This window comes from Betta splendens, chromosome 5 (genome assembly GCF_900634795.4).
Source record: "Betta splendens chromosome 5, fBetSpl5.4, whole genome shotgun sequence".
Classification (NCBI taxonomy): domain Eukaryota; kingdom Metazoa; phylum Chordata; class Actinopteri; order Anabantiformes; family Osphronemidae; genus Betta; species Betta splendens.
In genome coordinates, this window is record NC_040885.2 from 6434263 (window position 1) to 6450170 (window position 15908).

A 15908-nucleotide genomic window follows, 5' to 3' on the forward strand; every position below is an offset into this window, starting at 1 on the left:
TTGCTGATGACACTGCAGTGATAGGAAGGAACACTTAGGGAGACATAGTGACATAGTGTGAGGACAACAACCTCAATCTCAACACAGACAAGACGAAGAGATGATAGTGGACATGAGGAAGGAGAGGAGACCGCATCGGCCACTCTTCATCCGGGAGCTTCAATTGGAGAGGGTGAGCAGCTTCAAGTACCTTGGGGTCCACATCAGTGAGGACCTCACTTGGACTCCTAATACTACGCAACTTGTGAAGAAAGATAAACAGCGGCTGTAGTTTGAGGATCTTTGGTATGTCACCAAAGATCCTCAGCAACTTTTACAGCTGCACGATTGACAGCATCTTGACCAACTGCATCACTGTGCGGTACGGCAGCACGACTGTTAGGGACTGCAAACGTTTCAGAGAGTGGTGAAGACAGCAGAGAAGATCTCCAGGACACCGTTGCCCTCGCCGCAGACTATTTACTGAGTTTGGAGTGTAGGACCTCCAGACTCATTCAGGTCTAATTACAACTGACTGAGACCGGTGCTATTACTTGCACACTGTCGTCAAATAAGACGACAGTGTTATTTAACTCTTACTTTAACAAACCCATCGATGAAGTTTTGCTTTAAGAACAGGGATACCATGGTCCTTAAAGCAGGTTCTGGAAGCTTTGGCACTATGCGCAGATGCCAAATGAAATCTGCATCTATACACACTCTTTTCTCACCCTCCGCGGGTGGTCTCATCCACTTTCCAAGCTCGGGTCCTCTACCAGAGGCCAGGGAGCTTGAGGGTTCTGCGCAGTAACCTTGCTGTTCCTAGGACTGCACTTTTCTGAAATGAGATGTCGGATGTTCTTCCAGGGATCTATTGTAGCCATTCCTCCAGTTTGGGGGTCACTGCCCCCAGTGCTCCGATAACCACAGGCACCACTGTGGCCTTCACCTTCCAAGCCTTCTCCAGTTCTTCTGAGCCCTTGGTATTTCTCTAGTTTCTCATGTTCCTTTTTTCTGATGTTGCCATCGCTTGGTATTGCCACATCCACCACTACGGCTTTCCTCTGTTCTTTGTCCACCACCACAATGTCTGGTTGGTTCGCCATTACCATTCTGTCTGTCTGTATCTGGAAGTCCCACAGGATCTTGGCTCGCTCGTTCTCTACCACCTTGGGAGGTGTTTCCCACTTTGACCTTGGAGTTTCCAGTCCATACTCTGCGCAGATGTTCCTGTATACTATGCCAGCCACTTGGTTATGGCATTCCACGTATGCTTTCCCTGCCAGCATCTTACACCCTGCAGTTATGTGCTGGACCGTCTCAGGGGCCTCTTTGCAGAGTCTACACCTTGGGTCTTGTCTGGTGTGGTAGATCTGGGCTTCTATGGCTCTGGTGCTCAGGGCCTGCTCCTGTGCAGCCAGGATGAGTGCCTCTGCGCTGTCCTTTAGCCCAGCCCTTTCAAGCCATTGGTAGGATTTGTTGAGATCAGCCACTTCAGTTATGTTCCTGTGGTACATCCCGTGTAAGGGCTTGTCCTCCCATGATGGTCACTCTTCCAGCATCTCATCCTCTGTTCTCCACTGCCTGAGACATTCACTCATCACGTCATCTGTCGGAGCCTTAACCTTGATGTACTTATGGATCTTGGATGTTTCATCCTGGTGTCATAATGTCATGTTCACGCCATGTCTTGTTGTCAGGCCACGTCCTGTTTTATTTTGTTAACTTCCTGTCTCTGTCAGCTGTTCACTTACTAGTTCCCAGTATCCACACCTGTCAGTAATTAAGTAATCACCTACCAGTATATAGCATCCACCTCGCACAGACTCAAGCCGCCAGATTGTTAAGTCCCGAACTTCTTTCCAGCGATTTATGTATAGCCTCTTGTGTTTGACCCTGATTGCCTTGACCATTGTTTCCTGCCTGAACCTCGTTTGTACCGCCGCCTGTGAAAGAACCGTGACTGACCATCTGACCGTGAGTTTGCTTAATCCTTGCCTGTACCTTCACCGAGACCTCCTGTGTACCGAACCTTGCCTGATTACTGGACTAGAGATTGCCTGCTCCCTTTGTACTTCATTACTGAGCCTTTGTGTATGACCTGGACCGTCTGACCCTGCCTTACAAAATAAACCTGTGTTTAACCATCATCTCGCCTCTGTGCTGTGCATGTGGGTCCGACGCCTGCCCAAGTCTGACAGATAACATCTGTGGTCTGTATCTCTTCCTTTGGCCACCTTATTATTCCCGCAGGGTATCTGATCACTGGCAGGGCGTAGCTGTTTATTGCCTGGGATTTGTTCTTGTCATTGAGCTGACTTCTTAGGACTTGCCTTACTTGTTGGAGGTGTTTGGCTGTTGCCGCATTCCTTGTTGCCTGTTCAAGGTTGCCATTCGCCTGTGGTATTCCAAGGTACTTGTAGTTGTCCTCAATGTCTGCTATTGTTCCCTCTGGGAGTGAGACCACTGTGTGGATAACCTTGCCTCTCTTTGTCACCATCCTCTCACATTTCTCGAGTCCGAATGACATCCCAATGTCCGAGCTGTAGATCCTGGTGGTGTGGATCAGTGAGTCGATGTCTCGCTCATTCTTGGGGTACAGCTTGATGTCATCCATGTAGAGAAGGTGACTTATGGTGGCCCCGTTCCGGAGTCGGTATCTATAGCCAGTTTTGTTTATTATTTGGCTGAGGGGGTTCAGACCTATGCAGAACAGCAGTGGGGACAGTGCACCTCCTTGGTATATGCCACATTTGATGGATACTTGGGCAAGTGGCTTCCCATTGGCTTCATGGGTGGTTCTCCACAATCTCATTGAGTTTGCAATGAAGGCCCTTAGAGCTCTATTGATGTTGTACAGCTCCAAGCATTCAGTGATCCACGTGTGTGGCATTGAATTATAGGCTTTCTTGTAGTTGATCCAGGCTGTGCACAGGTTGGTGTGTCGCACTCTGCAGTCTTGGGCAACTGTTCTGTCAACCAGGAGTTGGTGTTTGGCTCCTCTGGTATACTTACCAATGTCTGTGCTTCGCTCATGTATTGACCCATGTGCCCACTTATCTTAGCGGCGATGATGCCTGACATGAGCTTCCATGTTGTGGAGAGGCAGGTTATTGGCCGGTAGTTGGATGGGACTGCACCCTTTGAGGGATCCTTCATTATCAGGATTGTTCGCCCTTCGGTTAGCCATTCAGGGTGGGTCCTATCCCTTAGCAGCTGGTTCATTTGTGCTGCCAGGCGCTCATGGATTGCAGTGAGCTTCTTTAGCCAGCAGGCATGGATCATGTCAGGGCCGGGTGCTGTACAGTTTTTCATACCTGAGACTCTCTGTTGGATGTCTGCCACTGTGATAGTCACTGGATTCTGTTCAGGGAGGTTGCTGTGGTCTTCCTTCAGAACCACCAGCCACTGTGCATCACTGTTGTGTGACATCTCATCCTCTGTTCTCCACTGCCTGAGACATTCACTCAGCACGTCATCTATATATTCTTCGAGCGGTGTTCTTCTTACAAGCTCGGGTCCTCTACCAGAGGCCTGGGAGCTTGAGGGTCCATGCAGTATCTTAGCTGTTTCACTCTTCTGGGGAGTGCAGTCTCTATAGATGTTGTTCCTGGGATCTGTTGGAGCCTCTCTCCCACCTTTGGAGTTACAGCCCCTAGTGTTCTTATCACCATGGGTACCACTTGGGCCTTCACCCTCCACAGCTATTGCTTCTTTTAGCCCTTGGTACTTCTCGATCTTTTCGTGCAATCGTCCGATTTAGACTTTGGGATTTCCAGCCTGTACTACTGCACAGATGTTCTTGTACACTACGATTTTCCTGTCCCACTTGGCTGCTAGGATTAGTGCCCTCGTACACACTCACACACACACACACACACACACACACACACACACACACACACACAGAGGAGGGACTACTGTACCTCCCTCATAGGTCGTCCCTGTGTCTGATTCAAACAAACTACATCGGCTTCTCTGTCATGCGATCTGTTGGAAAAAATTTGAATTTCAACTCCTCTCCTCCAAAGCACTTAAATCAAGGCCTCATATAGTCATTAAATGATTAAATTAACTTTTAAAATACTTTATTTTGTTGCAGATGATTTGAGTATTTGAAAGGTCATTGGTATTTCTACCATTTCTGATGAGCAGCAAAGTTATTGGTAAGTCAATGAAATATATTTTTTATTTGCCAATGACATAATACAATACAGGTTTACAAGTAAAAACATGAACACATATGTAAAAATATGTTTTGTACATATTTTTGTAAACTACATCCATACTTAACAAGACAGGAAGAAACAGAGCCCTGCAAACACTTAATAGTGGGGAATATGTTTTATAAAATGATTTGTAAAGCAGCTTTATTTTTATCCTAAAACGCCAATTAATAATTCTCATCTTGTAAGTGTTTCTATATGTTCTCAAGATAACTTATTTTTTTACACACAAAAACAAATATAAAGTTCATAAAGTTTATAGTGATGTGTGTTGGCTGGATACTCGAGTACTTTGCCACCTCTGTCCTGACTTTACACTGGCCTATGTAGTATATGGAATAAAGAGCAAAGGGGGCCTGCTGAAGGAGAACGGAACATTCTCCTGGGGAGAACAGCTGTAGCTGTGGTTCTATGTCCTCAGCATGTGTCCGGGGCCGAGCTGTGGTCCAGTGGTCACTGCAAGAGCTTGTTGTAAAGAAACACGCTTGAAGCTATAACACTCCTCATTCTGCTCTGCCCAGGGTTTACAGGCTGCACTACCAGAGACGTTTATTAATCCTAAATCTTCAGTTACCTTAAATACTTTTATACGTCCATAGTTAAACTTACCCTGCTTTACCTTCTTCACCAGACACTTCTCCTACATTATAACGGTTAAAGCTCACAAACCACAGTCCAACATGGCACACTGAAGCCTGTTTCTCATCCTGTTCTGCCTAATGCATATCCATCACCCGTCACAGCTCAGAATCAGTGTGACCATGCTCCTGCTCTATATATCCGCTGTGGTAACATTTTCCTCAGTGCTGTTAGTGGGGACTGCTGTGACGGCTGGGCCTCCGTTGGCAGGTATGTGTGGTGCCACTTTCGCCAGTCGGTGCTCCTTGCTGTGGGTGCAGCTGTGGGCGCAGAGCTGACAGGAGGCGCAGGCTGAGTTGCAGCAGCGTGAGAAGCGGCAGATGCTGATGCGCCAGAGGAACCAGCCAGGTGACCAGCAGCAGCAGCAAAGCACAACACCACCCAGGACCACACCCAAGATGACATAGAGGACCAACAGGGGAGGAGAGGCAGGAGAATCTAGAGAACAGAACAGAAAAATAAATAAAAGTCTCCTGGTTTACATGGCATGAATCCGCTAAATTAAATGTTCAGTCAAGTTTCTACGGGAATTTAGAAGTAGATGTACTCTTTTTTATAATCTTCTTGTTTTATAGAGTCCTTGTTTTAAAGGTCATAAGCCTATTCAGAATCAGTTTACAGAACGAGGAATTTGACTTGGTGTTGGCAGGTGGTGCATCTCAGCATAAAAAAGTACAAACAGTACAATATGACAAGGTGACTGAACAACACACAACATGACATGGTATTTGAATAGTGCAATTAAGGATAAGTTAAAATGAAGTTATCAAGAGACTATATACACTGGAGTGAAGTGGATGTGCAGGTGGTCTGGGATGGTGGGATCTGTAAGTGGCAGCGATAGTCCTTTGGTTGGGGGGGTCAGCTGGGGGGAGTTGGTGCACTGTTCAAGACTGATTGCAGTTGGGAAGAGGCTGTTTTTTATGGCACGAGGCCCTGGTCCTGATGGACCAGAGCCTTTTGCCAGAGGCGAGGGGCTGAAAGTATTCATGTCCTGGGTGAGAGGGGTCGGCTACAATCCTGGCTGCTCGTCTCCGGGTCCTGGAGCTGTGCAGGTCCTGGAGAGATGGGAGTTGGCAGCCCATCACCTTCTCCGCTGAGTGGATGACATTCTACTATACATGGAAGTAGGATTGGAGCTCTGAAGCAGTTGTCTCAGACAAGCTCAGTTGTATAACAAAAAATAATATGAGGCCTTTAAAGCACCATCAGCCAGATAAACAGTGTGCCTTGAGATTTTAAGGTCTAAGGATTTTAAAGAACACAAGGTTATCTGAAGGTAATTTTATTGGTGGTTTGCATTGAATTAAACTGATTTCACTCATTATTCTCATTGGTGGTAAGACAAGTCTCTGATAGACTTCAGCACCTCACTGCATCAGAAAAAAAGTCAGCAGTGGCAAAAGGAAGCAGATAACAGTCAGTGTAGTACATTCAAAATGTTTATCTTTATCTAGTCAGTCTTTTTTGCTGAGCATTTCAAGTTGATAATATTTTTACGTGGAATCAGGGCAGACAAACCATCTGTGGTGAGTAGTAGTGAAAAACTAAGCTAATTTGGGTTTTTGCTTAGGTCAAGTCCTGTATTTAAAGGGATACTTCACTGTTTAAAAGTAAGTTATGCTATACATATTGAAAATCGTATTAGCCAAAATTTGCAAAAACGTTTAACATTGATGGTCTGTGTCCAGAGAAAACAGGGACAATAGCAGTATTATATGTTGTGACTGAAAATGTTACAAAATGGTCCTACAACACCCACCCACCCTTCAGTGATTGGACATATCTGAGTCACCGACTGCAGGGTGTCTAATTCCTCCGGTTTAAACAAATCTTTGGGCATCGCTTAATGTTTTATACAAAAGGTTATATTTTGTGTGTGTTTGAATAAAGATATCGTTTCTAAGTCATTTAGCAGCCTTTTATTTTGAACCAAAGCAGACAGTTGATAGAAAGCCACAGATTCTTCATTTACTGTAGCCAAAACCCTCTTCTTTTCTTCATCTGCTGTTAGTGGCTGGAAAAACCAGACGGTTGTCCCATCACAGAGTCTCTGTGATGATACGCCACCGACCGATATTACCTGCAAAAGGATTAAATTAATTACTGTATTGACATTTGAATATTTATTACTAATAATTATTATTATTACGTACGTTTTTCTGCATCTAACTAGTCCCGCATACTTTCAGCTACAGAAACCATTAAAATATCAAAACTTGATATGTCTAAGATATGTAACTTGATATGATACTTGATGCTCATTCAACTGTTCTGTCCTGGCTGTTTTTCCAGTTTCTTCACGGTATCCTAAAGCTACTTTCCAGTAGCTTTTTCCACTTTTATTTTTTTTATAAGTATTACAGTTGCTGTGAGCCAAACTAATGCTCAAGCTAACATTAGCAACTACTGCTACTCCTGGCTGTCCAAAGCACACCGGCAACAGCTCGTAACCTTACTCAAACTACACGGAACTAGGTAAAACAATAAAAGGTCGAATATATTACTCACTCAGTGCTGACTTGACCATTCTGTTTTTTTCAGTTTCTTCTTGGTATCCTGAAGCTAGTTTCCAGTGCTCCTTTGTTCACATGTAGCCAAAGCTGATGATGCGTTGTCAGCAGTAGTAGCCGCAATTTTATCCAAGAAAAAACGGCATTGGTGAAATTCAGCAAGAGGATATTCAGTTGTTCACATTGCCGTGCGGTGTGACCACCAGCTGTCTACTGCACAACGCTCCTGTTCAATGGGCTGCCCAGAAGTAACCCAGAATATGGGTTATAGTGTGCTAAAACACTATAGAACTCGCTGTCTTCTAAATAATTCAGAGCAGTACCTTTGACCATTGAATATTAGCGCTGTCGGTGTATGCGCAGAAAAACAGTGGTGAAAAAAAAGAGAGCAGTTACGCTCCAGCAGACTGGCTCCGCCCTCTCTCAGCCTGACCGTTGCTGGGGCAGATACAGAGGAAACCAGGAAGCAGTAGTTGTAGTCTGTGAGCCCACGTCAGTCTGCAGGGCAGTTGAGAATGACGTTGACGTGTTTTACATCATCTACTTAATTTCTACGTCAACTTTACTCCTAAAGTAACCAGCTGCCCTGGCTATTTTATGCAGAGGAATAAATGATCATTTCTATTCACTGAAAATATATGGGAATCTGAATGTCCCTTCATTCTTACATACTACTCGGCATGTTTTTGATTAACCCCCATTAAAAATTGTATTCCTTTAGGAATGAATACAGATAATGACAGACAATGCAATTCCAGTTTAAAGTTGTCTCTGGTGTCTGGGAAGACAAAATAAAGTTATGACTTCAATCATAAGGAGGCAGTTAATGCAATGGAGCATTAGCAACAGCATCAATGAGTAGCAGGTGATGAACATAAAAAAGGGAGTCGTAAAAGTCATTGAACACAGTGTCTAAGCTAGGAGCACTAGAAAGAAAGCCTTTATTGGTTATTATCACATACAATGTAACATTGTATGGTGGGGGTTAGAACCTGGGACATTCCACTCCCCAAACCAATGCTCTACCACTGAGCCACCAAGCCATTACATAAAATAAAACTTAAGAGTCCTCTTCATCAAATACTGACAGCCAGGCCTGGATGTCTCTGTTCCACAGTCCAATAACAAGGCTGCTCTTCTCTCTATCACTATTGAATTCGGTACGAGTCTAACAATTGAATTGTCATCTTTATTACTCACCCAGTCATCAGGTCACCTGGTGTCTAATTAGGTATATTTAACACCATGGACACTCACCTGTTACTGACTCGTGGTTTGGAGCAGTGTCTGGAATGCCACAGTTCAGTAGGTTAGGGGTCAGGTCTGTAGGTGGATTCACAACAGGGGGTGGTGTTGCTATTTGTGGTGGAGGTTCAGGTGGTAAAAGTTGACCTGCTGAAGACAGATTTGGGTCAAGTGTTAATATAAGAAATGTCACTTTATTGTCTTTAAGTGCTGCTACTTCATGCTCTAAAGTCTTAAAAGTCTTAAGTACTAAAGCTGAATGTCTTCCCAACATTCTGGGCCTCATCACTTCATTGACCTTTGCAGCCGGTCGTCAGGTTTTCCTCCAGGTCACTTCCATCCCCACAGTTGTCAATACCTTTATCATCGCACACCAAACTGATAGGGATGCATTTCCCATTTCTGCAGGTGAAATAGGGCTCGCTGTTGCACTCTGAATGGTTGAAACCTGAGGAGTTAGTTGACAAATCAATATTAATCAAATCAATATCAGTGTTCTTTCTTCTGAACACAACAAATGTTGCTGCAGAACAGACAAGAAAATAATTTATATCGGTCTCTATATATATTTATTGTTTAAAAATTGTTCATACTTTGAACTTTATCATCCTGAAAAACAGCTGTTTGAGTCATTTATTCATTTGTGATGTAAAGGGTATGCTACATATGTGTTGCAGTGGAAGGAGAATAGCTCCAGTTGGGCTGATGAACCAAACACACAGTTATTCTGATCAGTTTATGTAAACCCTGTTTTTTACCCAGTCTGAAGGAGGTGAAGTCCCCCACAAAGTCCACTCTTGGCTGGGTTCCTCGAGTCACTATTCTCAGGGTGAGATAATTTCCTGTGGACAGAATCGGCCGGGGAGGGCTCTTTCCACAAAGGGGGGGGCCCAGAGGAGGTGAGCTCCTGTCCCGTCCATCATAGAACTGGATGTATGACCCAGCATGACATGGGTCGCTCAGGCTTGCTCCAGATGTGGACTCCAGTCTGGGGTTGAGGGAGGCAGAGCCACGAGAGGACTCTGGAAACAGAGGGGCTGGGCTCAGAGGGGCCACTCGCAGCAAACTGTAGACCAAGAAAAAGCGGAAGTAGAACTGGACTTTGTCTTTAACAGAGCTGGACTGCATGGTGAGGTGGCAGTCGGTCCCCATGGTTACAAAGTAGTACTTCTTGGACTCCTGGTGTGAGTTTACAATCATGCCATCACCCCGAATTGTCTGGCCACAGAAGTCAACCACGTTCACTGACAAGGATACAAAAGACAGAACACTCAGACATGAAGTGATGCAGGAAGCATTTCTACAACAAACAAGCCAAACTCCAGCTTGTCTTGATGCCTTTAATCACTTTAAGACCTATTGGGTACATAAATTGCGATTAAAATAAAAGAAATCATGTCTCAATGTGTCAATAGAACCCAAGCTGGGATAGCAATAACCAAGTCAAAACAACTGTCCATTTCTATTGTAGTGAACACTACAGAACATATAGGTGCCAGTACAGAGACACACATGCCAGGAAGGAAGACCAGTAACATGGTCATGACATGCATGTTCATTCTGTTTACCTTCCTCCTGCCCCACGTTCAGGGATTTTAACACCATTGTCTGAATTTCTGGCTGATCTGTTTAGGGTGACTTCAACAATCACATAGATGTTGACAACTGTCTCAACACTAATTTTATTTCACATTCCAGCCCATATGTTTGAGTCAGCATGTATAGTGTATGAAATCCCTCATTGTTTAAAGGTCCCCAATCATACAGCTTTTCATTCTAAAGATTATTGAAATTCAATGTCTCAATAATGTGTCTGTAAATTTCCATTATATAAAACCCTGTAGATCGTCCACACAGCCTCTGTCAATTTGCGGTTTTCAGTCACACTCAGTGAACAAGCTGTTTTTAGGGGCGTGTCGCAAGCAGAGGTGCTCGTCACACCTCTGTCCGGAGGCGAATGCTTTTTTTTTTTGACCCGTCATGGGGTTAGGATACGATAGGTGGCGATAGTGCAACATTAAGCATGTAAGCCACACCAATTCTCAACATTAGAAGAAGACTCAGATCTTTAACTCTTAGACAGTAAAGTGAAAGAATAATTTCGAGACATTTGTTCATTTCATTCATTTACAGCAGGTGGCGCTGTGGGCATTGTAAAAATAGTTGTGGTTCTCGAACACTACATACTGAACACAACATGGTTTGCTTCAGCCGACAAATTATAATCACAATCAAACCATGTGAAATCCTAGCAAATACGCACCACATTAACGTGACTTATGTCCTGAACCTTCTTGCCATTGTTGTTTAACAGCACAACAGTCACTTAGCAGTCATCAAATGAATGAACAAACGATCCGTAAGGATCTGTCTGACCGAAACGCAAACAAACTGGAGTGATGCTGTTCGCTACAGAGCCTGAGCGGCCTGACTGTCTCGTGACAAAAGAATGAATCCCTGAAGGCTGACACTCATTTGAGTGAGTCGTAAACAAATCATTTTTTTCTGTCCTGCTGACTGAATTTAAGCAGCTGCCGCCGTGTGACGAGAGAAGGTACTGCTTGAAAATGAACGAATCGGATATTATACGTTATATTAAACAAATTGTTCACCAACAACACATCACTACAATACGGACCTTAAGAGAGCAATAATAGCTTCAATTCTTACGGTAGTGGAGTCCAAGCGCATTTTGTTTGATCCAGAATCTGACCCTGAAGCTAAAGAGGAAGCTACTAAAGTCATTAAACTTTGACTGGTCCAAGATGTGTCTCATTGGTAATGTCGCATTTACTAATTTAATTTTGATTGAATTTAATTTTTAATTTTGATTTATATCATTTGCAAAGCAAATAGTGGTTGCTAATGCTAATGCTTATGCTAAATGGCCTGTGCAGCTTGAATATTCTTAACACAACTCAACTGGTTAATGTAGCAAATATCGTTAAATTAGTGGCGGCTGGCTTGACCGCAGTCTCTGAAGAGACGGCTCAGTATTTCAGCATAGGTGCTGGATCCTGTATCAGCCGTCAGTCCGACCATATAATAGACCACCAGATAATAGATTGTGGTCAATCTATTATCTATATATTATATTGGAGTTAGTTAAAACAAACGAGGTGTATGTGAACACAGTGGCTGTCCACCAGGAGGTGTCTTTCCATATTAAGTTACTGTCTAATACTGCCGTCGTTTGCTTTTCCGTCATTATAGTGATATATAGAGTTGTGATTGTCAGGGCTCACCGCGAGCAGACAGGGATGAAGGACCCAAACGCACAGCTCAGGAGACAGGATCAGGAATGAACGGAGTTTATTTAACATAAACCAGTCGGGCAGGCAATTGTCAAAAACCGAGGGTCACTGAGAAGAGTTAAAAGACTCACTGTAGGAGAAAAAAAAGGAGAAAAAAAGTCCTCATGTGTTGATCTATTGGTAGACTGAAAAAGTTTTGCTGTGGGTTAAAACACCCAAGAACAGAGCAGTTTTTTTATGAGAAGACTTGGGCGCTGCCATGTTTGTCTGTGTGTGAGAGGGTAATAATGTCCAGTTTTGGTTCTGTATCATTGTGGAGGTGGTGGGTCAGGTTTTGCTTGGAGGTAACGTCACATTGGGAGGAGGTTTCAGAACTGGACTTGCTTTGACCTCATTGGAGAGAATTGCAAAATGTGAAAAAAGGAGGAAATGCACTTCTACCGTCTGTGTAAACATGACCCATACAGTCACAGGAACGCTTCAGAAAAAGTGGATTTTTCATGATTAGTCCCCTTTAATCATACCTGATTTATACTTCTATGACTCTGACCCTCAATCCTGACCACTTTTATTAATTTACTAGTTTTCAGCAATTATAATGAACTATGGTAGGTGTTTATCTAAAAGTGTAAGGAGATAAGACATCACTTTTACTTTACTGTCGTTTAGCTAAAGCAGAGGAGAGAAGCCTTATTCCAAGTCATTAATATGTGGATGGTTAATGACGAGGACCTGGAAGTTAGAAAAGTGGTGGTCAACTAATTCAAACTGGGGAGGCAGACAAACAAATAAAACGAATATATATATATTTTTCCATCATCACTAGAGGACAATAGGAACAAACTATGGTCTTACCTTTGCTGAATCCCCTTAAAGCTCTTTATGAATTTCTTATTCACAGTCAGGAGTGAATGCTTATTTTTTGAATCATAACTATTCGAGAAACAAATCAATCCTGCACATGTACAAGTTCTAAGACCTCTGTCTGACTCTTACAAACCATCCACTTTTTCTTGCCTGTTCCAGGTTTCAGCACATCCATATTAGAGCTTAATATCTCCAATCTCCCCTTTATCTACAAAGTCCTTGAAAAAAAAAAAGAACATACGACATACTCACATACATACTATAGCAATACCCTGCATGAACACTTACTCATGTTGGTTTGCTTGGTTCCTGGAGTTTACAAATGTAGGTTGTCAGGCAGAGCCTTGAATGTTTTTTTTATTTACTAATTGGGTGTGAATCAACATGTCTGAAACATGAAGTCCATGGTTGACATTGATAAACTCCAGTGACCATGTTTGATTTTGGCTGGATAAAATAAATAAACTGTTGTCAGTAAGAAAAATGGTCTAAGCTTTTAGTTTAATAAGACCTTTCACTGACACCCAAGCACCTGTTAAAAACTTCCTGACACAACAGATGAAGCTTCCAACTGTTAGAAAATCATTATTAATCTGATCATGTTCTCCACAAATGCTCCAAAGGTTAAGAATCACAGGAATCCAAAGGTAGACCAGCTGCCTTTGCCCCGATCTGATGACTGTCAGTGAATGTGAGTTTACAGAGGGCGGTGCTATAATGGCTTTGTGCTGAGCCCCCAGTAGATGTAAAAGCCCACACACATCATAGGAAACTCAAGTCAGAGATTTAATCACCTCACTGCTCATCCACAGACAGGACCAGGGCAGATGGGGGCAGTTCCGGCTCTAGAAGCCTCAACCAAGTCACCCACTGCCCCCTGACTCTGGGCCGCAAGCCAAATAATGAGAAAATTTATGACCACCCCTGGAGTTTATTAGCTTTGTTTCCCTGGGAAACAACTAGATCCTCCTGCACAGACCCTCAGGAATGTCCCAAAGCCCCAGAGCCCCTGTTGGTGGGAAACAGCTCATCCCCTATACAGTCTACAAAACACTTGGGGACATCGCTCAAAACAGACATGACAAGAAGATGCTGAGCTCCCAGCAAATAGCTTTAGAGACTGGATCAGTCATCGTTGTAAACTGAAACAAAAACGAGAGTACAGAGAGTAGAATGAGGTCGGCCCTGTGAGAAAATATTGTGAGGAAAAGGGCAGCCGCCTCACTGTCCATCCATGTTTTATTCAGACTTTACTCTACAACTGAGCTCTTGTTTACACCAAACGTGTTAAACTTAAAATACCCAGAACATGACTAAACAGATTTAGGCAATCTTTACTAATTGCAAAATCAATATTTGTCTCAATATTGATGTGTATAATTAAAGTGTGTACAGGCAAATATGTATAGAAATTTTGATTGGGGGTGTTTCATTAAATAATCAGGAGTGCAGCCTTTGCTCATTGATACTGTACCTGCCATGCTTCTGTGAAAACAGTCATCATTTGTATTTGTAAATAAAAGCAACATCAACATTAACAAAACAACTTCTTATCACTAATTTTTGATTACATGTTTCACAAACTGAAAATTATTGTCTTCTCAATTGTCTGACTATTGTCTGCCTCAGTTAAGAATTAATTAGTGTGATTGTGAATAAACAACTTTGAACAAGTCTGAAGCCCACTGGTCTCAAAAGAAATCAGAGTCAAATATTTAGGATATCTTCTAATTACCAGATTTTTTTATTCAAATTCTGAAATTATAAGCAAATTTAATGATAATATGTAAAATGACATTATTCTTTTTTTATGAGTTCATTTTATACGGACCCAGTATTCATACAATACCAAACTGATTTACCTAAAACAAACTAAACGTTTTTTGATTAGACAAATCTATATCTACATTTGTGCTCTCATAGCTACTGCTGCAGTACATTTATTTGCAGCTAAATAGATGAGAAAATTTATTTTTATTATCCAAATGTATTATCGCGTGGCAAAAAACCCAATCATATATTTTTAGTCTTCGGAAAAAAATGCGCACACTTGAAGCCCGTGAGTCGTTTTGCACTGGATGCAGTCCTGAAGTCCTCTCAGTAAATGACGATACAGTTGGTGCAAGAAGCTGTAGCTCTTACCGGTTTCTATGGCCGAGCTACGAAGGGTGACGAAGCAGAGCAGAAGAAGCAGACGTCGCCAGCAGTTCTCCACCTCCATCTTTCAGACAGAGAATCCGATCCCGTCAGTTCACCGAGGGGACATCAACTGGTCAGAAGAGGTCACAGACGACAAACACGCGCTCGCTGCATCGTAATAGCACGTGAGGAACCAATGGGTTCAGGCCGCTCTGCCCTCCATCATTAACAACCTTTTTTCAGGCTTTTATTCGAGTTGAACCTCCTCTGGTTCCCTGCGTCCATCTCCATGACAACACCTGGCCAATCAGCCGTTATGCCCACGAGAAAGCGTAAAACATGCCACTGCGTGAAAACGCACAGAATATAAGTCAAACTCGCTTAGAGCAGTTCATTCCCACTGTAGGGTCCATGTTAGAGCAGTCCAATCCGGCACCATTTAAACCACATGTGCAATTTGCTGTTGGCCTAGTTTAGTTGAGATTTCAGAACTTACTGAAAGGAAAAACGACTTGTAAAAAAACAAAACAAAAAAGGTAAATTATTGGGAATAACATTAATTGAAATCACAAAAAATCCACAAGCTCAGACCACTGAAAACCTTCCGAATTCAGAAGTCGCACGTTTTTGTTGGTGTCAAAAGATGCAGATGTCATGACAGGAGACTTTGATTCCACATGTGAAGGGTGGCCAAAGCGCTAGACTTCATCCCCCCCATGTGGCTCAAAAGGTAAATGAAACATTCTGTTAGTCATTACAGTGATGACAATAAAAACATTTAACTGCTCAGCCTGTTTAATGAAACATAGGTTAAGTGTGAATTGTCATTTGACTCATCATAATAGTGAAATTTGTAGGAAATAGGTGTCATTTTGGAAAACTTTTTTGTTTTCAAACTTCGATACATCAATTGATTGTAACCATTGGTTTACATCCACTGGCAGTGTCTCGGAGGGATTCTTCTAGTGGTTATATACAGCTGACTAGTTTAACATTACTCCAGTGGCAACACTTACTGTAAGACTGACGCACACTTAATGTAATGA

At 42.8% G+C, this 15908-nt stretch overlaps 1 protein-coding gene across 3 annotated transcripts; it reads right to left on the minus strand.

Moving 5' to 3' along the window:
• Window positions 1–4150: 4150 nt before the first annotated feature.
• On the minus strand, window positions 4151–15777 carry ldlrad2 (low density lipoprotein receptor class A domain containing 2). Of its 3 annotated transcripts, none has more exons than XM_029150821.3 (5): window positions 14866–15777; window positions 9361–9624; window positions 8901–9050; window positions 8615–8752; window positions 4151–5282 (listed from the first exon to the last, which is right to left on the minus strand). In XM_029150821.3, the coding sequence occupies exons 1-5, from the start codon at window positions 14942–14944 to the stop codon at window positions 4978–4980; spliced, it is 936 nt and encodes a 311-aa protein (XP_029006654.1). In that variant the 5' UTR covers window positions 14945–15777; the 3' UTR covers window positions 4151–4977. The 3 variants fall into 3 exon arrangements, with proteins under 3 accessions (XP_029006654.1, XP_029006653.1, XP_029006652.1); XM_029150820.3 differs by having other exon boundaries at window positions 8615–8749; window positions 9361–9846; XM_029150819.3 differs by having other exon boundaries at window positions 9361–9846.
• Window positions 15778–15908: the final 131 nt, after the last annotated feature.

Coding starts and splice junctions, on each gene's coding strand:
- ldlrad2 (XM_029150819.3), bottom strand. CDS start 14,944: ATGGAGGTGGAGAACTGCTGGCGACGTCTGCTTCTTCTGCTCTGCTTC. Junction 9,847..14,865: donor TAGCTCGGCCATAGAAACCG/GTAAGAGCTACA, acceptor TATCCTTGTCAG/TGAACGTGGTTGACTTCTGT. Junction 9,051..9,360: donor CTTCACCTCCTTCAGACTGG/GTAAAAAACAGG, acceptor CTAACTCCTCAG/GTTTCAACCATTCAGAGTGC.